Below are 23,144 nucleotides of genomic sequence, written 5' to 3'. Positions count from 1 at the left end.
CAAGGACGGCAGGAAGTGAATCCCGTTCAAACACAGAGCCAGCCCTTGAACCCAAGTCTGCAAGACTCTAATGTCCACGCCGTCTTCCACGGTACCCACTGCCCTTTCCTGCCCCCGGCTTCCCAGAATGCCTCCCACTTTAACATACAGAACAAGACACAGTAAATAAATGAAATCCACCCCAAAGATTTTGGGATTCCCTTGTAGCTCAGTTGGTAAAGAGTCTGCCTGCAATGCAGGAGACTCAGGTTTGATTCCTGGGTTGGGAAGATCCCCTGGAGGAGGAAATGGCAACCCACTCCAGTATTCTTACCTGGGAAATCAGATGGACAGAGGAGCCTGGTGGGCTATAGTCCATGGGATCGCAAAGAGTAAGACATGACTGAAGCGACCAAAACCACACCCACCCAGGGTGGGCTGGGAGGACCACGACCCTGCAGAGGCACCTACATTTTCCGAGTCCGCAAAATGAAAAATGCAAACCAGAGCAGATATCATCCCCATGTCACTTTCTCCTTCACTTTGAACTTGGGATACGCTGAGAAACACTGCCAGTGAAAACTGCCCTTAATCCCATGATGTAACAGATGGTAGTATTTATTAATGGCCTTGATTTTCAGTTGATATTATGCCGTATATATGGGAAACTCTTTGCTGATGCTTTGAAAGGGGTTTGATGTGTTTCAAGGAGGTGGATCTGCCATGGGGCAAGATTTCTGAACAACAGCCACTGGTCACTGAAACAGTACTCTGTGGGTCCAGCACACCTTTAACACAAAGCCTGCCTTCCATGGGCCCTGAAGGCCCTAAACAACCTCTATGGACCCCGACGTTTTTCCGATCTCATCTCTCTCTTCCCTCAGTCATGGAGTTCCAGACGCTCTGTTCTCGCTGTCCTGTGACTGGGTCAGCACCTCCTGAGCCAGGCGTGGACCCCAGCTTCCCGACCGCTGGACGCTGCTCCCTCCCCCTCAGGGCCTGTGCTCAGATTCACCCTGTCCTGTTCCTCACACCCTGCCCACGCGCGCGTGCTAAGTCGCTTCAGTCATGTCTTGACTTTGTGACCCCATGGACTGTAGCCTGTCAGGCTCCTCTGTCCACAGGATTCTTCAGGCAAGAATACTGGGGTGGGTTGCCACTTCCTCCTTCAGGGGATCTTCTCGACCCAGGGGTCAAACCCGGGTCTCTTCCATCTGCGCTGGCAGGCGGGTCCTTTACCACCTGGGAAGCCCAGATTTATCTTCATTATCGTGTCTCTCCCCATCAGGAGGGAAGCCCAGAAGGGCAGGGATCGCTGTCCACAGCTGTGACCCAGGGCCTGTAACAGCCTTCAGCTGCTGACTGGCAGCTGGTAGGGTCTGGAGCCCTCCCTGCCTCTGACTTGGCTGGCCCTGTGGATCTGCGTCTGGCCGGGTGGGCTGGGGGCGGGGGCGTCTCAGGGGCCCTGGCCCCCGCTGCCCCCCACTCCCCGAAGTAGCTGGTGCTGTCCCGTGCCTCATGCTTCCCGCCATCCTCCCAGCTGGTGCTCAGCCTTTACCCCGCCCCGCCCCGCCAGGGCCCCTCTCAGGGTCCTCGTCCCTCCTTCAGGGCAGCTGAACAGCACGGGGTTCCCATGAAAGGCCCAGTGTGGAGCATCCTTCAGCAACTACCGTGCCTGGGCTCTGAGAGGGGGGCTTCGGGACTCTGTCCTACTCCCTGGCTGTGTGGGAAGAACGTGTGTGCGCGTGTGTGTGAGCACGCGTGCATGAAGGTTCACCTTGAGCCTGGGGCTCCCGAGAGTGCACCCATGCCGGTGCACACCCGGCCTCGCAGGATTCTAGAAGCTTTCAGCTCCTTTTCTCCTCTCCCTCCCATTCCTCCTCTCCCTGCAGCTCTGCAAAGATTTCAGCAGTGGTCACAGTCCCTCCTAACAGGGGCCTGTCACTTTTGGGGTTGGAGCTCATTGCATCACCTAGTGACCGTGGCTCTATGGTGGGCTTACCTGGCTTGTTCTTGTTATTGGAAGGAGTGACACTCTTGTGATTTTTTTTTTTAAGTGGAAGAACAAGTCTTAACTCCAAATTTTATATCTTTTTAGATTCAAGGCAGGGCAAGGACACAAGAGGAAAAGCTAAAACAGATCACTACAAAGCACATCCGCTAGTGAGGGAAGCCAGGCAGGGAATTAGGAGACAGGAAAGCTGTTTTTTTTCCATCATGACTTTGATCACAGAAGTATAAAGATGCCGAGTCTGTGAGACAGATATAAGCAACCCAGAACCTTCCCAAGAGATAGGAAAGAGCAATTACGGATTATGTCTCTCTTAGAGAACATTCATAGGGGAATGTGAACTCCAAATGTAGGGAGGCTAGTGGAATTCTGATGCTGAAGCACCATAAGAAGATGGATAAAAGATCTCTGTTAAAAGATCAGAAAAAGGCAGCCTGAGTGTTATCAGCTGAAGGTCACTGAGAAGTATCAGGTACTGAACTGCTCTTAGTTCTTCAAATCCTGCTCTAAACGATGGGCTCCCCTTTGGGTACCAGGCTTCCCTGGTGGCTCAGATGGTAAAGAACCTGCCTGCAATGCAAGAGACCCTGCTTGGATCCCTAGGAAGATCTCCTGGAGGAGGAAATAGCAACCCCCTCCAGTATTCTTGCCTGGAGAATTCCATGGACAGAGGAGCCTGGCAGGGTACAGTTCATAGAATCACAAAGAGTCGGACACGACTGAGTGACTGATACAAAGTGTATTTAGGAAACATACTATTGCCATGTTTCATTATTTTAGAAAGTTAAATTTCTATAGAAAAATATACTATTACTATATTTACTTTAGAATCCATGATCCCTGCCAACACACCACCCTCCTGAAAGACAAGAGGCCAGGGAAAGGGCCTATTCCAATCACGAGTGCCTGTCTTATGAATACAAAGCTATAAAAGGACAATGAATCTTCCCAACCGCGGACAGAAGGGAAAACCCACAGAACAGATGATGACAATGATCCGAAGTTAAAGACACTGTTGCCCCAGTCAACACCAGCTCACGGGAGCCTGAACTCAGCATCAGTAAAGCTGAGAGTGAGCTCCTCAGTAGAGCTTCAGACCCAGCACGCTGGAAACACGCCTGGGCTGTGAACCCACCTGGACCAAGAGACGATCGCCTCTCAAGGTGTTGTGTGGTCTGTCTCCGGTCACCCACTCCTCAGTGGGAGCTCCAGGGAAAACTGAAGTGGGTGACTTCACACAGGGCCTGGTCCCCAGGGGTGGCGTGGGGGGGGGAGGGGAGCAGAGTGGTGCTCCCTTCATGCCCATGCAAGTCCGGAGTCAGCACTGATGGAGGTGCAGGACGGCAGTGCGCCCACGGGAGCGGAAGGATCTCCGTCCCGGCAGGCAGACCCTCACCTCTAGGCTGGTCCGGCATTCGACAGCCGGGGCCAGTGTCTCCTAAACGAACAGTGGTGCCATCCGATGCGGCTTTTTTTTTTTTTTTGGCAGGAAGGCGATCTGCTGAAAAAGCTTGGCTTGGCTGTACTCTCCCTAGGGCGGGACGGTTCAGGAGACTCTCTGAAGGACTCCTCCTCGTATAAGCAGTACCGGGGGGTCAGGGAGGGTGGTGAGGTCGCCTGGAGCCTTCCCCAGACCAGTAGCTGGATCTGGAGGCGGCGAGAGGAAGCCAGGCAGTGGGCACAAAGAAAAGCTCCCACCGGAAGCTGCGAGTTCACACCCATGAAGCGGCTGTAACAGCCCAGGGCCAAGTCAGGTGGCACCAAATCCCCAGAAATGTTCCGTGTGGACTCTGGGCCCCAGGGCTGTCACAAGCGGCCATTTCCCCCTTCATCTGCTATAATTCAGATGCTGCACTACGGGCTGGGTGTGTGTCAGGCGAAGAGAGTCCTGCCAAGAATCCCTTCAGACTCGGATGCAATGAATATCCCCCAAACTCTTGCCCTGTGGTGGGATCTGCACTTAGCATGTTTGTGAAAGTGAAAGTGTTAGTCGCTCAGTTCTGTCCGACTCTTTGCGACCCCACCAGGCTCCTCTGTCCATGGAATTCTCCAGGCAAGCATACTGGAGTGGGCTGCCATTTCCTTCTCCAGGGGATCTTCCCCACTCAGGGACTGAAGCCAGGTCTCCTGCATTGGCAGGCGAATTCTTTTCCATCTGAGTCACCAGGGAAGCCCTAGCATTTTCGTACCTGTTACTAATTTACCCCAAAGTCCTGAGAGCAGGTCTCTGCCCCATGGGTGGCCTGTGTAACAGCGCACTCTGGGAGACGGGGATTCGGGAGACCTGAAACAGGCCAGATGCTTCTGAGAAGACACGCTTGCTTCAGAAAATGATTAAGAAGGCCTGATCAAGGAGGACACTGTTCCAAAGTCAAACTTTTTTTTTTCCCCTGAAACTTACTCATCTATAAAAATGGTACCTCCCAGCACACAGTACCATGACTGCTGAAAACGATTTCACTTGATGGAATATAATCCCTGTTGGAAGTCAAAATACTCTACTACGTAAATGATGATTCTTTTATAAACTGCCCTAAGTAAGCAGCTTTTAATACAAGTAGGATCATTCAGGAACGATAGATTTAAAATATTTAGAAGTCACTACTGGGGTCAAAAACTACTGCTTCACAGACATCCAACCAATACTTCAGTTTTACATGGCAGAAGGGGCAGAGATTTTGAAGTCAGGGGGATTCGTGTTTTATTTGGGCAAATCACTTCACCTCCACAAAGTTTAGATTCTTTCATCTATAAAACAGGACCAAAACCACTGTGAGGCACAGGGTGTCTGCAGGATCAAATATAATATGTAACAAAATACTTAACATGTGGTTATTAATTAATATCTTCCCTCTTCCTCCTAGTTTCACTGACAATAACCTACATGCATTTTTGAGCTCCTCAACTAACAGCCTCAAAACTGAAATGAAATAAAGAATATCAGTGCTTATATATTTTAACATTTGTTAAAAAGTAAATGACCCCTTGGCTTAAAGACTGAAACAAATCTTTTCATTTAAAAAAAAAAAATTCATTTAAGTCACCTCATTTCCAGGGTAAACGTTTTAGAATCCAAATGTAGTGTTAAAATCATCCACCAATAGGTGGTGCTATTTGCATAGTTCTTAAATGATCATAGTTTTAACAAGTATATGGGTAACATTTTTTCATTCATTCAGTGAATGTTTGTTGAGCACTTACTGTGCACCAGACCTGTGCAAAGTGCTAGGAATACAAAGAAGAAAGAAAAATGACCCAGCTCTTTAATGCCCTCCTGAAGCTTAAAGGTGTAGCGAGGGGGAGGGTGTAGGTGATATCCCTGGCAGGTGGGGAGGGAGCTACAAAGTTAATGTGTGTGTCTGTCGCTGAGTTGCGTCTAACTCTTTGCCACCCCAAGGCCTGTGGCCCACCAGGCTCCTGCATCCATGGGATTTCCCAGGCAAGAATACTGGAGTGAGTTGCCATTTCCTTCGCCAGGGGATATTCCTCACCCAGGTATCGAACCCACATCGCCCGCACTGTAGGCGGATTCTTTAGCATGTGAGGCACCAGGGAAGCCCATAAAGTTAATGGGCAGGAACAAAGCAATCTGGAGGGCGGCCAACTCAGACCGGGGCTCTCAGGCAGGCTTCCCAGGGAAGGGCGCGCCGAGTCGGGTCTTGCAGGATTGGCTGCAGCTCTCCTCTCCCTGACACACACGCGCCACTTCGGACGAGGGGAGCCTCCGGGCAGTCAGCAATAGAAGCTGTCATTCATCGAGCTGTGCATTTGTTTGGTTTGGGGCTTTTTGATTTTATAATAAAAAGATTTTTCTACACATGCCGTCTTCTTACTTAGATTTGCATTACTTTAATGAAGACAGAGTTTGAACATCTTTTCCTTAATTAATTGGCTATGTGTACTTCTTTCTCAGTGAACTGCCTCTGCTCATACCTTTTACCTACTTTGCTATTGAGTTGACTGCCCTTTGCCTCCTCGGTGCGGGTAGTGACCTTTGGAAATGGAGGACATTGACCCTTTTCAGCTGCGGGTATCAATTGTGTCTGTTGAGTCTTCACGGGCTGCTCCCTTCCACTTCCTGCCATGCCTCATGCTGTGTCCCGCATACAGCAGGGGCTCAGTGAGTCAAGCAGTGCTGGGAAAGTGACTGAATAACGTGGCAGAATTTCTGTGAGGTCTCTTAATGGAAGTTGGAGAATTCCGCAATGTCCTGAAGAAGAGAGGCACTCAGGATTGAGGACTGGGGTGAGCAAAGCTGTGCAAATATCAGCCCAAACACCAGAACGGAGAAGGCAAATAACCGTAGTGGCTATCAGCTACGGAGTCCCAGTGTTGGCGAGCCCCATGCCAAGGATGCTACCGACACGCACCATCCTGTTTACCTCTCGCAGCAGCCCTGGGCAGTAGGTAGGGGCTAGTTTTCACTGGTGCTGAGAGGAACCTCAGTGAGATTAAGTAACTAGTTCACAGTCCCAGAGCAAAAGTGGCAGAGCTGGGATTAAAACTTGGATATGGCCATGACGTTCCTTAAGCCCAAATTCTTCCTGTTATACTGGCTGGGGTAAAAAAGATACATTCACCAAATACTTATTGGGTACCTACTAGGGCTTCTCAGTGGCGTTAGTGGTAAAGACTCCTCCCGCCAGTGAAGAAGACGTTAAGTGATGTGGGCTTGATCTCTGGGTAGAGAAGATCCCCTGGAAAAGGAAATGGTACTCCACACCAGTATTCATGCCTGGAAAATTCCATGGGCAGAGGAGCCTGGTGAGCTACAGTCCATGGGGCCACAAAGAGTCAGACACAACTAAGCGACCGAGCACCTACTGTGTGCCGGGCGTTGTTCCAGATGTCGGGCTGGTCTGACTGGACTAGAAAAGTCTTCCTGATTCCCAAATGTCCAATTAAAGTGCGTTCATCTAGGTAAATGATGGTCCTCATCCGAGAAAATGTTGTAAGAGTATATTTCCTGACACAAAGGCGTGCTTACACGGCAAATGAAAAAGAGGGTTACAAAATGTATGCAGAAGAATATAATTTATGTAAAAATTATACACTATACAACACCCTAGAAATAAAGTCTGGATGGAAACACAATGAAATGGTAGCTGCGAGTCCTCTGACTGCCATGATTATAGAGGGTTTTCCTTTCCTCTTTTTTTGTATATTTGGATATCCCAAAACACAGGTTACCGTGTGTAATAATAAATTACTTCACAAAGGAAAATAAATCCTGCTGGGGGAAGTGGGAGTCAGTGTTGGCAGATGTGGATATCAGGGCACGAGAGACGGTGAGCAGCCAGTGGATGAAGGACTTGAACCCAGGCCGAAGATTAAGATTTAGATCCCACCATCAGTGATGCTCAAGGAAAACCAAAGCAAGGCTGAGCCTTAAGGACCTCTGATAGACTTCATTTTCTTGGGCTCCAAAATCAGTGCAGACAGTGACTGCAGCCATGAAATTAAAAGATGCTTGTTCATTGGAAGAAAAGCTATGACAAACCTGGACAGTGAATTGAAAAGCAGAGACATCACTTTGCTGACAAACATCCATACAGTCAAAGCTATGGCTTTTCCAGTAGTCATGTACGGATGTGATAGTTGGACCATAAAGAAAGTTGAGTGCCGAGGAACTGATGCTTTAGACTCGTGGTGTAGGAGAAGACTCTTGAGAGTCCCTTGAACAGGAAGATCAAAACAGTCAATCCTAAAGGTAATCAACCCTGAATATTCATTGGAAGGACTGATGCTGAAGTTGAAGCTCCAATACTTTGGCCACCTGATGCAAAGAGCCAACTCGTTGGAGGACACCATGATGCTAGGAAAGACTGAGGGCAGGGAGAGAAGGGGTGACAGAGGATGAGATGGTTGGATGGCATCACCGACTCGATGGACATGAGTTTGAGCAAGCTCTGGAAGATGGTGAAGGACAGGGAAGCCTGGCGTGCTGCAATCCATGGGGTCACACAGACTTGGACACGACTGAGTGACTGAACAACAACAAGGACCTCCAGGTGTCATCCAAAAAGACTGTCTCCGCTAGTATGGAGAAAAGGGGACCCTCCTACACTGTCAGTGGGAATGTGAACTGTGAGCCACTATGGAGAACAGCATGGAGGTTCCTTAAAGAACTAAAGGAGAGCTATTATATGACCCAGCAGTCCCCTCCTGGGCATATATTTGGACAGAAGTGTAATTCAAAAGGATAACGCACCCCCATATTCACAGCAGCACTATTCACAACAGCCAAGACATGGAAGCAACCTAAATGTCCATCAGCAGATGAATGGCTAAAGAAGGCGGGCCCATGCATGTGTGCACACACAGTGGAATACTACTCGGTCATGAAAAAGAAAGAAACCACGCCATGTGCAGCAGTATGGACCGACCTAGAGATGATCACACTAAGTGAAGGAAGTCAGACAAAGACAAATGATGTCGCTTATATGTGGAAGCTAAAATATGATACAAATTGAACTTATCCATGAAAGAGAAACAGACTCACAGACATACAGAACAGACTTGTGGCTGCCAAGGGGCAGAGGGCAGGGGAGGGATAGACTGGGAGTTTGCAATCAGCAGATACAAACTATTAAACATAGAATGGATAACCAACAAGGACCTACTGTATAGCACAGGGGATTATATTCAAAAGTAATAAACCCTGTAATGAACCAGAATGGAAAAGAATATATGCATCATCCACTTATATATTTGTTGCTGTTGTTCCTTCACTAAGTCGTGTCTGCTCCTTTGTGACCCCATGGACTGCAGCATGCCAGGCTCCCCTATCCTCCACTATCTCCAGGAGTTTGCTCAAGTTAATGTCCATTGAGTCAGTGATGCTCTCTATCTCATCTTCTGCCACCCCCTCGTCCTTTTGTCTTCAGTCTTTCCCAGCATCAGGGTCTTTTCCAATGAGTTGGCTCTTCCCATCAGGTGGCCAAAGCAATGGAGCTTCGGCTTCACCAACAGTCCTTCCAAAGGATAGTCAGGGTTGATTTCCCTTAGGATTGACTGGTCTGACTTCCTTGCTGGCCAAGGGACGCGCAAGAGTCTTCTCCAGGACCACAGTTTGCAAGCATCAATTCTTCAGCAGCCAGCTTTCTTTATGGTCCAACTCTCACATCCATGCATTACTACTGGAAAAACCATAAAGCTTTGACTATACGGATGTTTGGCGGCAAAGTGATGTCTCCGCTTTTTAAAACATTAGCTTTCCTTCCAAGGAACAAGCACCTTTTAATTTCGTGGCTGCAGTCACTGTGCACAGTGAGTTTGGAGCCCAAGAAAATAACATCTGTCACTGTTTCCACTTTTTTTATTTGCCATGAAGTTATGGAACTGGAGGCCACGATCTTACTTTTTTTTTTTAATGTTGAATTTCAAGCCAGCTTTTTCACTTTCCTCTTTCACGCTCATCTAGAGGCTCTTTAGTTCGTCTTCATTTTCTGCCATTAGAGTGGGCATCGTCTACATATATGTATAACTGAATTACTTTGCTGTGCAGCGGAAACTAACACAACACTGTAAATCAACTATACTTCAGTAAAAAGAAAAGGAGGCTTTCTCATTGGAGGCTGAAGTTTCAAGAAGGATGGAGCTGAGTGTCCCGCTCAGGGTTCTGGACCTCGCAGCCTGGACAAAGCAGCCAGCTGCACAACACCAAAGGGCGTCCAAAGGCAAGTCATGTGGTGGGCATCTTCACAGTTTTGAAGCTTTTTTCATATATATTGACTCCAAAGATGGGCAGTTTGCGTGTTACAACAAGGTTCCCAGCAGATGGCTGTCACATTTCTTACTTGAACAAAATCAGCTCACACTGCAACAACTTTTTGATGCAAACCAAGCGTTTTGCTTACACAGTTGATATATCTTATTCCCTTCAAAATGACAATGGGGGAACTAGTTGGATAACTGAAACATTTTATCAATCTGGCAACATTAACTGTACATTCTGAATGGTAGCTGTTTTTCTGTCTGATATGAAATACTTAAACAAAACCCCTCTCTTGGATTACACTACTGGCTACATTAGATAGTACAGGTTGTTTATCAGAATGTTACTATCAAGTCCCTATTTAAATTTAATAAGTACCTCATTATGACACAAATCACTATATAAATAATTCTTAATGTTCACAATTTACCATCAATAATACATGAGGTAAATATTACATGGCTGTATATTGCTCTTGTTCTTATGAAAATTGTGTCAGTGCAAAGTTTAACAAGTGCTGTTAAAATTCTGTGGCTCACTGCAAGGAAAAGATTTTAAAATGTTAACTATTCTAAGATAAAAGTCTCAAGTGTCACAAGAGAGACTGTTGACTCCCGTGACCGTTTCCAAAGAAAATGAGATACATGAGCAAGAGGACTGAAACTACGAGGAAGAACAGTTGCTTTGAACATAAAACATGATGATTATTCAATAAATTAACGTATCTTAGAAAATGTAAATGTTTAGGACCTCAAAACACTATCACTTTATGTTTGACAGTAAGATCTATACAATTGATAGGAAATGGCTTTATATTTGTTGTGATTATTATTACAGAGACACAAAAATGCTGAAAGGGGCCTCTTTCACATTTTCGCGAAAGTGCCAGATGTGCTAAGGCAGCGCTGCATATGGTGTGTAGTAGTTGTGAGCTTTACAGCAAATGGTTTGGGGCTGATACAAGTCCAAGCACTGCCTGGCGTGAATGACTTGCTTCTTCTATGAGTCAGGACAGACCCGAAGTCACAGCTGCAAGGTCACCCTCACTCACTCATGTTCTGACGAGCTTTCCTGGGGGTCTCAGTGCCTGAACACCAGTTCATTCTGATGGGACATTAACAACCGTGAGAATATATGGTCAGTCCTCTGTATCTGCATCCAAGGAATCAAACACAAGCATGAAAGTCCGTGGTCGGCTGAATCTGTGGATGCAGAGCCACCAACTGGAGGACTTGAGCATCCATGGATTTGGGGATGGGAGTGGGGGTGGGGTCCCGGAACCAACAGCCCTTGGACACCCTGGGGCGACTGTATAATACTTTGTGTCTCCCCAGCCAATTAGAATCTGCCAAAATCCAGGCTGTACTCATAAGAGTGTCCAGTGGATCTAAGTTAGTATGTGTTAGACCGAATAAAGACTAACGACTTCAGACGTCATCCACCACCTTCATCTTACAATTGAGGAAAATCAAGGTCAGAATTTTGGAAAGCCTCATGAACTATATTTTCTCCTAACAGGTCTTGATTTACAACAGCTGCCATTACTGAGTGCCAAGTGCTATGCTGGGTGTTTTCTTACCAGTTAGCTCTCTGACAAGATTCAAGGGCATTAAGATATAAAATCCTTCATTCACAGAAGGGGAAAAGCTGAGGCTCAGAGAAGTGAAGTGGCCAAGTTTGATTATAAACCCACATCTTTCTTCTACTCCAGAACCTGTGTCCTTTCCATTACATCTTGCTATGTATAGTAACCTCACATGGACAATGGGTTAAAAGGTAAGACTGTGGACAAATATTTGTGTGTGATGTGGAAGAGGTCGTGCTGTCTTAGACTACTGAGGACCATAAGGTTTAAAAGTGGAATTGCACCTTTCCATCCCTTTCTTTGGCTGCTTTAAGCCCTGGAGACTGGGCATTGATCCATAAGACTGCAGCTCTGGTTTGGTACAAGTTGCAAGCAACTCAAGAGAGGGGCTCTTGATGGGGAACGGAACGAAGGATGAAGGGAAGTGGGCGGGCAGTGACGGATGCACCGGCTTGATCTTCACCTCTATGGCTTCTAGCTGCTTCTTCCTTCTGAGTTACCGCTGCCATCATTTCCATGGGTCCCTAAAGGCGTCTGCCAGTACCAGCAATGACCCACAGAAGGCAGGAACTTTCTCTCTGAAACTCCTTAGGTGCAACTCAACCAGTTCAGCACTACACGTGGTGTTGCTGTTGTTGAGTTGCTAAGTTGTGTCTGACTCTTTTATAGCACACCTGTCCTTCACTATCTCCCAGAGTTTGCTCAGATTCACGTCCATTCAGTCAGTGAGGCTCTCTAACCATCTCATCCTCTGCTGTCCCCTTCTCCTCCTGCCCTCAATCTTTCCCAGCATCAGGGTCTTTTCCAATGAGTCGGCCCTTTGAATCAGCTGGCCAGCATATTGGAGCTTCAGTTTGAACATCAGTCATTCCAGTGAATATTTAGGGTTGATTTCCTTTACGATTCACTGGTTGGATCTCCTTTGCAGTCCAAGTGACTTTCAAGAGTCCAGCACTACATGGGTCTCAACTATTCTTGGGATCTAACAAGACAAAGAACTTATGTTTAAATGGCCATGTTCAGTTGCCTGAATTATTTTTAGAAAATGATTAGTAAATTTTCCCAGTCCTTCATTTCCAAATCAAAATTTCCTGGCATTAAAAAAAAAAAAAAACACCCTTTGTAAATATCTTTCATGGAAATATTTACCCAGCACACTGAGCAAAGACATAGGACTTAAAAGATACAACAGATCTGGAGTTTGCACAACGCAGATTCTTTCTGGAAATTCTTAATACAAATCAGATGTGCAGAGAAGGAGCCAAGTTTTTAAGAACTGCCTAGATCTCGACATCTCAGGTCAACTTCCAGGCTTACTCTAAATTCAGAGAAGCCTAAAGGCCACCCTGCCTCTCCCACGTACCCATGCTCTGCTGCTGTTGTAACCACTTGGCCTTATTTCCAAGGTATTATCACCCAATTAGCATAATCTTCTGATAAGAAGTCCTAATAGTCTAAACTAGACAACAGCCCCATGTCAGTGGTTTTGAGATTGTTAATTGGCTGTGGATTTGACCTGCGAGAGACGTGAGAGGTGCTTTCGATCTCTGTATACAAAGCGTGTCTTTTAGGAATAAAACCAAAAGAGAGCTTAAGCCTCTTTTACAGGACTGAATCAGAGTGGACTTACAAACTTGGAAATTTTACAGCCTGTGGGTTGGAGTCCACCACTTTATGACTAAGCCCTCTCCTTACATGAAGATTTGGAAAAAAGACAACAAAACATGGTTAGCCTGTGAAGCTGAAATTCCTTCCTAAGCTTTGCTCAACAGAGAATAAAATTTAAAGCACGATGTTTAAAAAGAGAGAATAAAGTATGTTGAGTAGATATTTACAGAGAAACTGTCCTCATATACACAATACATTCTTAGACGTAAAACAAGCTGTTAAAATTCCCCAAATTAGCTCTCACTAATAAAATGTTACTATTAATTTAACAGGGAGTTATCATAATCCATTATAAAACAACCTCAAAGAAAAAGACTGATGAAACCAGAAAGAAAGTGGTTCCTATTCCTGGTGTTAGCTCGATATTAAAAATAATTTCTGACAAATCATGCGATTACAACTTTTTACCCAGTATTTAGAAAATACTGTTGACAAACTTAAGCCACTGAAGTTAACTTTAAAATGGCAGCTGAGAGGGACTTTCCTGGTGGTCCAGTGGGTAAGAATCCACTTTCCAATGCAGGGGACACGGGTTCGATCCCTGGTTCAATGCAGGGGACACAGGTTTAATGCCACTAGGCAGCTAAGCCTGCATGCTGCGACGGCTGAGCCCTTGTGCTCTAGAGACTGTGTTCCACAACTAGAGAAAGCCCGTGCACAGCAACGAAGACCCAGTGCAGCCAAAAAGAGAAGGAAAAAAAAAGGCAGCTGAGAGTATTAGAAATATAAAGTGTCCCACACTTTATCAATTCAGAAGCTTCCCAAATTCCATGGAGCTGGTACTAAGCAAGTTCTCAAGAACGCCTTCTGCATGCATAGGGAGTCGAAGTCACAGTTTTCCACCTGGCTGGTAACCGGGGTGAGCTGTGACCAGGAGCTGTCTGCCAAGCCCACAGTGATGTCCGGAGAAGGTGCACGTGACACGAGGGCTCCTCGCTTATATGCACGCCAGGGGCCTTCGGATGCGCCGCTGGGGAAGGGAGGTCACACGACATCGGAAGGGCAGGAACCGGCGGGAAGACGCCCCTTACCTTTCACTGTTCTTTTTGCCACTCGAAGAACTGCTGGTGGATCCCGTGCGGTTCCGGTTTCCTTTGGAATCCCCGTAGCTTTCCCTTCGACCGCCAGGAGACACCCGTTCGGAAGAGCTGGTCCTCTTGATGGTACTGAAAGTGCGAAGGAAATGGCAGTGAGACGACAGAGAAATCCTTCCCGGAGTGGTTTTGTCGTGCTGCTGAATACGGAAACATATACACAGAACATCCTATTTCCATGTGGATATTTAAAAGATAGCCTGGTTCTAAATTCCTTACTATAGAGATCAAAAATTTTTTCAGAATGTCACTTGAGATCTACGCTTCTACTCATTGCCTTTGTAACTGAAGTTCAAGGTCACTGGGGAAGTTGAAAGTACCAACTCCAATAATACCATGAGTATTAGTACCATGAATATTCATGGTACCCATGAATACGATGGCCTTAGTGGGAGGTGACCCCGCCCTTGTGTAGGCTTCAGTCTAGACCAGTGGTGCTCGACCAGGGGTGACTCTGCCCCCCAGGGACACTTTGGCTTGTCACAACTGGGGGAGCAGGGAGAGCTGGTCCATCTGATGGGTGAATGCCATGGATCTAATGGGTGTACCAGCAGCCACTGCTACAGCTAAGTCACTTCGGTCATGTCTGACTCTGAGACCCCGTGGACTGCAGCCTGCCAGGCTCCTCTGTCTATGGGATTCTCCAGGCAAGAATACGAATCCACTTAGAGTTGCTGTGCCCTCCTCCAGCGGATCTTCCTGACCCAGGGATTGAGCGCACGTCCCTTGCATTGGCAGGTGGGTTCTCTACCTCTAGTGCCACCTGGGAAGCCCCAAATACCCTTCTAAAGCCCAGGAGAGCACTATGACAAAGATGGTCCAGACCCAAAGGTCAGCAGCGCTGCTACTGAAGAACTCTGGTCTAAAGGCACACGCGGGACAAACACCATCCACTCTCTGTGGGACTGCCTCGTTTAGAGGGGGTCCCATGCAAGTGCTTACTTCCTTCTGTGTAACCACAGGGCCTAGAGTAGTTGGAAGACTGCTGCGGGATGTCTAGGGAAGACTTCCTGAAGACTGTGAATTTCTGGGAGAGAGAAAATCAGTGCCTTGGATATGCTGCAGTTACGTAATAGGCAGGAGCCTGTCCTGGGAAAAGGGACACCCCCTGCACAGGAACCCACAGGGGTGAGGGGCCAGTTAGCCAGGGCCGGGGCTGTAGCTTGATGGTCTGCTCTTGGAGCCTGGTCGTGTGCTACAGACAACCTGTAAAGTTTTTTTTTTAATCTTCATCATTAGGTCATGTGTTTCCTGAGGTCTCATCTCATTTATCATTCTTGTATTCTTTGCAGAGCCTAGTAGAGAAGCTTGATAAATGTTTATTACATGAAAGGATGAAATAAGTGAAACAATACATGGGAGTGTCACACGGACAAAGGGTCACGGGGAGATGCCATCATTTAGCACCTGCTCCATGAGAAAAAAGGAGAAGGGTGAATGGAGGTGCTGCTCCCTGGCAGGACTGCGTGTGGGGGGGTCTGGTGTGGATGGAGACAGTCAAGGTGTGGTGAGCGAGAACCCAAGTCTGCAGCCCAGGAGGGGGCTCAGGACGCCAATGTCAGCGCGGGTTACTGAACCACGGACGCAGAGGGGATCTGCATGCCGGGGAGGAGAGGGGATGAAAATGAGAACCTTTGCCTCCTGGGAAAGAGAAAAGAGGTGGACGAGGTGGGCTGAAGAACTGCCGGGGGAATCTCAGGAGGCAGAGAAACCTGGAGATACCAGAGAAGGAAGAACCCAGGGAGGACGCTAAGGAGCTGGGGCTGCGGGTAGAGGAGGGGAGCTCAATGGTGGAGCCTCAGAGGCCCCGGTGAGCACGCAGCCAGGAGAGGGTGCACGGGACCGAAGTTCCATCAGGAGGAGGCAGGAGCCCAGGAGCCTGAAACAGCGACGCTGCTACCGCTGGGCTGGACGTGCCCTCCTTTCTCACAGTGAAATAGCACAGAACGTGCAAGAGCTTTGCACACGGGATGCCCCTGCTGTCTTCCCTTCATTCCCTTTTCCTTCTCATCTCTGCCCTCCTTCCAGCCAATTTCAGTCCTTCTTCCTCTGTCATGTCCAACCAGTCAGTAAAGAAGCTCTTAGCATGTTTTTTTAAAACTGTAGGGTGTATTGGTTTTTTAAAAAAGTCTCATTCTCTGAGTGAGCGAACATAAATGAGATGAGCATAATCGCAATGACTGGAAGACACTTTCTGCGTAGGCTCTTCGGTCACCGAGGGAACTCTGAACTGACAGCACCGGGATCTCACGGCTGGGATCCTCACGGCTGGGATCCACACGGCTGTGCCTTAAGAGCAAAATGTGAATTTTTAGAACACTCAACTTGAGGACAAGGAAATTACAGCTCTTGGGAGAGCATTACACTTCTGAAATTTAGGATTGAAGTCTAAAAGTTACAGAAGGCTTTGTGCTAAAGTTCAAGATCTTCCAGTGACGATAAACACCAAGCTCACTTCACGTCTCGAGAGTGTTCTCTGCTGAGCATCTGACACGAGGCTCTCAGGCACCGCGCCTTGGCAGCTGGCAGCCTCCAGTGTCACCTCTGTGGCGTCCTTGTGGGAGTTCAGGGCAAGTTCATGGCTATTTGAAAGCTCGTATAAAGCACCCTTAAAGAGCTGAAACACCGTGACTGTTAATCAATGATAGCAAATGTTAGCCGATTTGCTAATAATTAGCACTCAACCTAGCTCCTGGAAGAGTTAAGAGGGGAGATCAATGATGAAACCGTGGGCAGCAACAGTTCACATCTATGAAGAGTTTTGCATTTCATACGCATCATTGAATTTAAACCTCAAATCCCCAGTGACTGTATCATCATTCCTATTCTACAGACTTTGTTTTCCTGGGCTCCAAGATCACTGCAGACAGTGACTGCAGCCATGAAATTAAAAGATGCTTGCTCCTTGGAAGAAAAGCTACGACACACCTAGACAGCATATTAAAAAGCAGAGACATCGCTTTGCCGCCAAACATCCGTATACTCAAAGCTATGGTTTTTTCAGTTGTCATGTATGGACGTGAGAGCTGGACCATAAGGAAGGGTGAATGCCGAAGAATTGATGCTTTGAACTGTGGCGTTGGAGAAGACTCTTGAGAATCCCTTGGACTACAAAGAGATCAGACGAGTCAATCCTAAAGGAAATCAAACCGGAATATTCATCAGAAGGACTGATGGTGAAGTTGAAGCTCCAATACTTTGGCCATCTGATGCTAAGAGCTGACTTACTGGAAAGACCCTGATGCTGGGAAAGACTGAGGGCAGGAAGAGAAGAGGGCAACAGAGGATGAGATGGTTGGATGGCATCATTGACTCAATGAATATAAGTTTGAGCAGACTCTGGGAGCCAGAGAAGGACAGGGAAGCCTGGTGTGCTGCAGTTCTTGGAGTTGCAAAGAGTCAGGTGTGACCGAGCTGGTGAACCACAACAACAACAGATGGGGGGATAGCTTCAGGGTATAAAGTCAAACGGCTGAGGTCACTTGACCCCTAGCTCTCTACTGAATCTCTTAGTTAACAACACCTAGGCAACTCTCTGATGATCCAGCAGTTAGGGCCCCGAGTTTTCACTGCCAATGGCCCGGGTTCAATCTCTGCGCAGAGAATTAAGATCCTATAAGCCACACGGTGAGGCCAAAAATAAACAGAGACCAGCTGCACGTTATAAAACACTGAACACATGAGTTTCGAGGACCTGTTGAACAGAGGTGCTGAGTGTCTAAAAATCCAATAAAGGCTGGCAGGGAGCAGATGCATGCACACGTATGGCTGAGTTCCTTTGCTGTCCACTCAAAACTATTACAACACCGTTCACTGGCTGTATTACAATATAAAATAACAAGTTTAAAAAAATCCACCAAAGGTCAGTAAGTAATAACAGCTACGTGTTTTAAGACTTGAGCAATGGCAGTCATCAGGTAAGACCGTCTAAGCAACCACACTAGAAGGCAGGTGAAATTAGCAAGCAGCATCAGCGAGGGCTACATTGGAAATCTAAGTACCCCTCACCTGGCCGTTGGTCTGTTCAGTGTGTAAGCATTGAGAAGGCTCACAGACCTGTTTAATCTATGTATGAGAGGCATGGAAACAAAGCAGAATAAACATGAGTGTGGTGATAAAAGCATGGAAAATTATTTTGGTAAACGTCAATAAATTACGGAATACACTGCGCATTAAAACAGGAAGAACATTTTGGTCTGCATATACAGACTTGGGTATAATCCATCACAACCCTTTCAAGATGTTTGTTATTTGCACATTTGCATTAACATGTTAATCTTTTTTTTTTTAATCTACTATTGTTGTATACTTAAGAACAAGACATTTCCTTTTGAGAGCTAAGGGCTCTTATGAATTAAAGAGGACTTAGTAGGATTCAAAGCCAAGGACAGAAAATAGAGCTCGAAGACAAGACACTTGCAGGAACAAGGGCGGTCAGGAGTTAATACTGTATACACTCTGTGAGGCGCCTGCTGCAATCACCAGAGGGGAGTAACCAAAGAAGTTATGTTCCCTCAGGACAGCAAGGGAAAAACCACGCTCTTTATTTTCAAAGTGGTAGAAGTTCTAGCTTGGGAGAGAATGTATAATCACACATTTTTTAGTGCTTAAGGCAAGTACGTCTGGTGTAGAAATGCACTAATAATACCATCATTTCTTCTTTTCCCTCCTGCTCTCGACCCCCACTCCCAAACTCCATACTTTCTAAGTTCTGAAAACGTAATCGTGCTTTACACTACACTGCAGTTGCATTCAATGGCTTTTGCTGACTTAAACTAAATTTCAGATGTAAAACTGAATCTCTGCAAATGGAGAGCGGAGGAAAAGTGGCCATCTTTTTTCTCAAGGTTAGATAGTAACTCTGAGTGTAATAAGCTACCATGACTGCTGTCTTTCTTTCATTATGTGATCTGGAACCAAGAATTGGCTTTCCAAAATCTTGGGGAAAAGATCCCAAACTTTTACAATTGAGAAAAAATAAATACGAATCTTAAGGGGAAGCTTGTACGCGTGACCAGAGATTTTCTAATGAGGTCATCTGTCATGACAGCTGGAGTGATTAACACTAGATTAGAAGAATTATCTACTTGACAATTGCAGGCAGGAAATGGCAACCACTCCAGTACTCTTGTCTGGAGAATCCCTCTGACAGAGGAGCCTGGTGGGCTTCAGTCCATGGGGTCATAGAGAGCTGGACACGACTGAGCACACGCTCGACAAACACTTGGAATCAGCTTATACTGGGCGCTGTGCTGAGCACTGGCGAGTCAACAGGGACCAGAACTAACCTGGCTTTTGTCCTGCAAGGGTGAGGTAACTGCGACAGACTGAGGTCACACACTTCAATAATTAAGCAAGGCTGAAGACATCATTGTAACAAAAACAAAAAGGTATTTTCTAAGAAGGCTGGTGGTCTTAGATAATTTGACACATGAAAGTAAGTTTTTTTTTTTTTTCTATCATATGAAGTCAACTATCTGAGCCTAGGGGGCTTCCCTGGAGGCTCAGATGGTAAAGAATCCACCTGCAATGCAGGAGACCTGAGTTCGATCCCTGGGTTGGGAAGATCCCCTGGAGAAGGGAATGCCTACTCGCTCCAGTATTCTTGTCTGTAAAATTCCATGGACAGAGGAAGCCGGAGGGCTACAGTCCATAGGGTCGCAAAGAGTCAGACAAGATGGGGCGACTAACATTTCACAACCTGAGCCCAGAGTGGGGAACCGCATCCTTTCTGATAAGAGGGTAGGTGCCAATTCATCTTCCTCTGTTTAACAGCAAAATACTCCCATCTCTAACTTTGTTGCAGAGATCAGACTCAGAATATGAATTTAACATATACATCTCAGTGGATCTCAATGATAAATATATTAGAAAAACGAAACAACAACCCAAAGCAGATTTAAATCCTTAAGCACCTGGCGCTGACTTCGGGGCTTTCACAAACACTGTATTGCTAATGAGTGCAGCTATTTTTCCAAAGGACTGTCAGCTGTTTGTTTGGAAACCATGGATATTTACCATACTATCTTCCAATTGGAGCGGAGCATTTTAAAAATAATGCTCTCTTTTTGCACCAGTTTTGTTCTTTTGATCTCTCTTCTCACAGCTCTGCCCTATTGTAAAGCTCTACTTAGGGGTGGAAAGAAGGAGTGATTGTCTCCGTTTTGAGCCAGTGGGAATGTTATTCTATTGTCAGCTTCAGCATCCCCACTGAGCAAGGTATGACCTACAACGTCTTCCCGGATTCTCTGTCTTTTCTTCTTTGACTAATGGAAACAAAGCTTTTCCCAAGGATTCCAAATCAAGCCCCCAATCGAAGTCTTAATTGGCAACACAAAGCACAACCCCTGGGTGCTGGACAATTTCCAAAGGGGATTTTGTTCTTCGGTACTAGGCTGAAAAAACCCGAAAAAAGAAAACAAACATATACCCATCCAGACGCCACAGACGCCCCAGTTCCTTTAATTTAGAACTCTGATTACAGAAAAATTCTAACACAATTGTACGTATATTTTAAATGGCTTGGAGGTTGTTTTACTCCTAACAGTCAGAATGCCCAGCTTGCTTCGGTTTTCAAAACTCTCTCTTCTCAGGAGAGATCTATAGGAACTTTATCACAGAGTAACTGTTAACACGCCACTGTTTGGGTTTCCAACTTCCAGATGGATGAGAATTCACATCCACGGAAGCCCATATAAGGCAAAGAAACAAAATAACTGAATCACTACACCCTATGCTGATAACCAAGAGTCTCAGACAATCTAGAAAACCACGTATTTCTAGTTGACTGCTAAACAACAGCTTATCAAATGACTATGACTGATCATTTTGTAAACTGACAAGTCTACAGAGGACTAAGAATATTTGTAAGAGGAAGGTCATTGTCTAAATGCTGATATACAGGGATTTCCCAGTGGTCCAGTGGTTAAGACTTCACCTTCCAGCGCAGGAGTACAGATTCAGTCCCCGGTCTGGGAACTAAGATCCCACATGTCTCATGGCCAAAAAGCCAGAACACAAACAACACAAGCAATGTTGTAACAAGTTCAATACAGACTTAAAACTGGCTGATATATATAAAAAAAAAAATCTTTCCAAAGTGCTAATACGCACACATATATAAAGCATGCATGCTTAGTTGCTCAGTTGTGACTCAGTGATCCTTTGGACAGTAGCCCATCAGGCTCCTCTGTCCATGGGATTTCCCAGGTAAGAATACTGGAGCAAGTAGCCATTTCCTTCTCCAGGGGATCTTCCCGATTCAGGAATCGAACCCGAGTCTCCTGTGTCTCCTGCATTGCTGGTAGATTCTTTACCCGCTGAGCCACTGGGGCAGCCCGTATCAAATATGATGGTTACTAATCATCCTCCCTTCCTTCTTTCCTTCCAAGACAATATTGCTGAGGACGAGCCCTGTCCCTGAGTGCCTTCATATCTGGACGAGCAGAGGACCCAGGCCTCTCTCACAGCACAGGCCTGGGTCCTGACTTGGGGGTTCAGGGCCTGCAGCCCCTTATCCACGGGCAGGTCTGTCTCTCAGAGATCAAGCTGCCGGCATCTCTGCTCAGCCACCCTCACCCCTGCCTGCTGCTCCTGTCAGCACTCCCGCGGCTTCTCAGAACAGCACCGTTTCTAACGAGCATCATCCACACAAGGGCACACAAGAGGGATGGTTTCCAAAGAATAATTATATGGAGCACGTTTTTTTACAAAGAGATGCAAGCGCTGACCTGGAAATCTTTGCAAGAACCAGCCCATCACAGTGAAAAGAGCGTGAGCTCTGGTGCCAGACAGACCTGGGTTTGAGCCCATGTTCTCTCCACTCACTTGATCCCAGACCAGTTACTTCACTTCTCTGAGCCTCAGTTTACCCACTGGCAAAACAGGGATAATAATATGTCCCTTGGAAGGCTGTTTTGAGGATTAGTGATAATGGCATTAAAAGCTTGGTGCTTTGTAGGCTTTTATTATACTATTGTCAAAAATGATTTCTGCCATCATCACTGATTTAAAGAGGGGCTGGAACTCCACTGTGGCTCTTTGTCTCTGTGAAAACGTAGACAGCGTATTAAAAAAGAGAGACATCACTTTGCTGACTTTGACCACAGTCAAAGCTATGGCTTTTCTAGTAGTCATGTATGGATGTGAGAGGTAGACCATAGAGAAAGTAAGCAAAGAACTGATGCTTTCAAACTGTGATGCTGGAGAAGACTCTTGAGCATCCCTTGGACTGCAAGGGGATCGCACCAGTCAATCCTAAAGGAAATCAACTCTGAATATTCATTGGAAGGACTGATCCTGAAGCTGAAGCTCTAATACTTTGGCCAGCTGATGCAAAGAGCCAACTCACTGAAAAATACCCTGATGCTGGGAAAGATTAAGGGCAAGAGAAGAAGGGGGTAACAGAGGATGAGATGGTGGGATGGTATTACTGACTCAATGGACATGAGTTTGAGCAAATTCCGGAAGATAGTGGAAGACAGAAAAGCCTGATGTGCTGCAGTCCATGAGGTTGCAAAGAGTTGGATGTGACTGAGTGACTGAACAAAAACAAATCAATTAGATTCTGCAGCAGAGCACTAGTTACTCTGGATCAAACGTGGAGGCTTCTACAAAAACAAAGTGCAGGAATACTTGACATAAGCTCTCAGGAAATGAACTGAAAGCTAGAAATTCTCTCTGCATTTCAAATTTTACTTTTATCATGTTTTGCTCCAAAAAATTTTTTTATTTTACTTAAACTCCAAATACATAAAGAGATATCAATTATAAAAGTGAATTTTCAAGAATAAAGACAAAGAAGCTCATTTTTCATTAACTATTAGCTACCTTAAAAAGTCAACCTTGAAATTTAACAACCCACTCTTAAACAGCCAATAGGTTAAAGAAGAAATTACAAGAGAATTTACAAAATATCTGGAGACAAGTGAAAACAAACAAAAAGGATTCCAAAATGCGTGGGATGCAGAGAGCAGTACTAATAGAGAAATTTATAGCTATGAAAACACAGAAAGATCTCAAATCAACAAATTAACTTTATTTCTACTTCTCAAGGAAGTAGGAAAAAAAAACAATAAATAAAACCAAAAG

At 46.0% G+C, this 23,144-nt stretch overlaps 1 protein-coding gene across 2 annotated transcripts in view; it reads right to left on the bottom strand.

Annotated features, from left to right (window-relative positions):
• Positions 1–23,144, bottom strand: part of EML1 (EMAP like 1) — a 132,113-nt gene that overhangs the window by 38,204 nt on the left and 70,765 nt on the right. Inside the window, exons 4-5 of one of the 2 annotated variants that reach the window (XM_068991382.1) lie at positions 18,063–18,119; positions 13,992–14,126 (exon numbers count right to left, since the gene is read on the bottom strand). In XM_068991382.1, coding sequence (XP_068847483.1) covers positions 13,992–14,126; positions 18,063–18,119 — 192 coding nt within the window. The remainder of the gene's footprint in view (positions 1–13,991; positions 14,127–18,062; positions 18,120–23,144) is intronic. The other variant, XM_068991383.1, reaches the window with a different exon arrangement.

Source organism: Capricornis sumatraensis, chromosome 19, assembly GCF_032405125.1.
Source record: "Capricornis sumatraensis isolate serow.1 chromosome 19, serow.2, whole genome shotgun sequence".
In the NCBI taxonomy this organism is placed as follows: Eukaryota; Metazoa; Chordata; class Mammalia; order Artiodactyla; family Bovidae; genus Capricornis; species Capricornis sumatraensis.
Note: the sequence above shows the minus strand (reverse complement) of the source record. Positions and strands in the feature narration are given on the sequence as shown.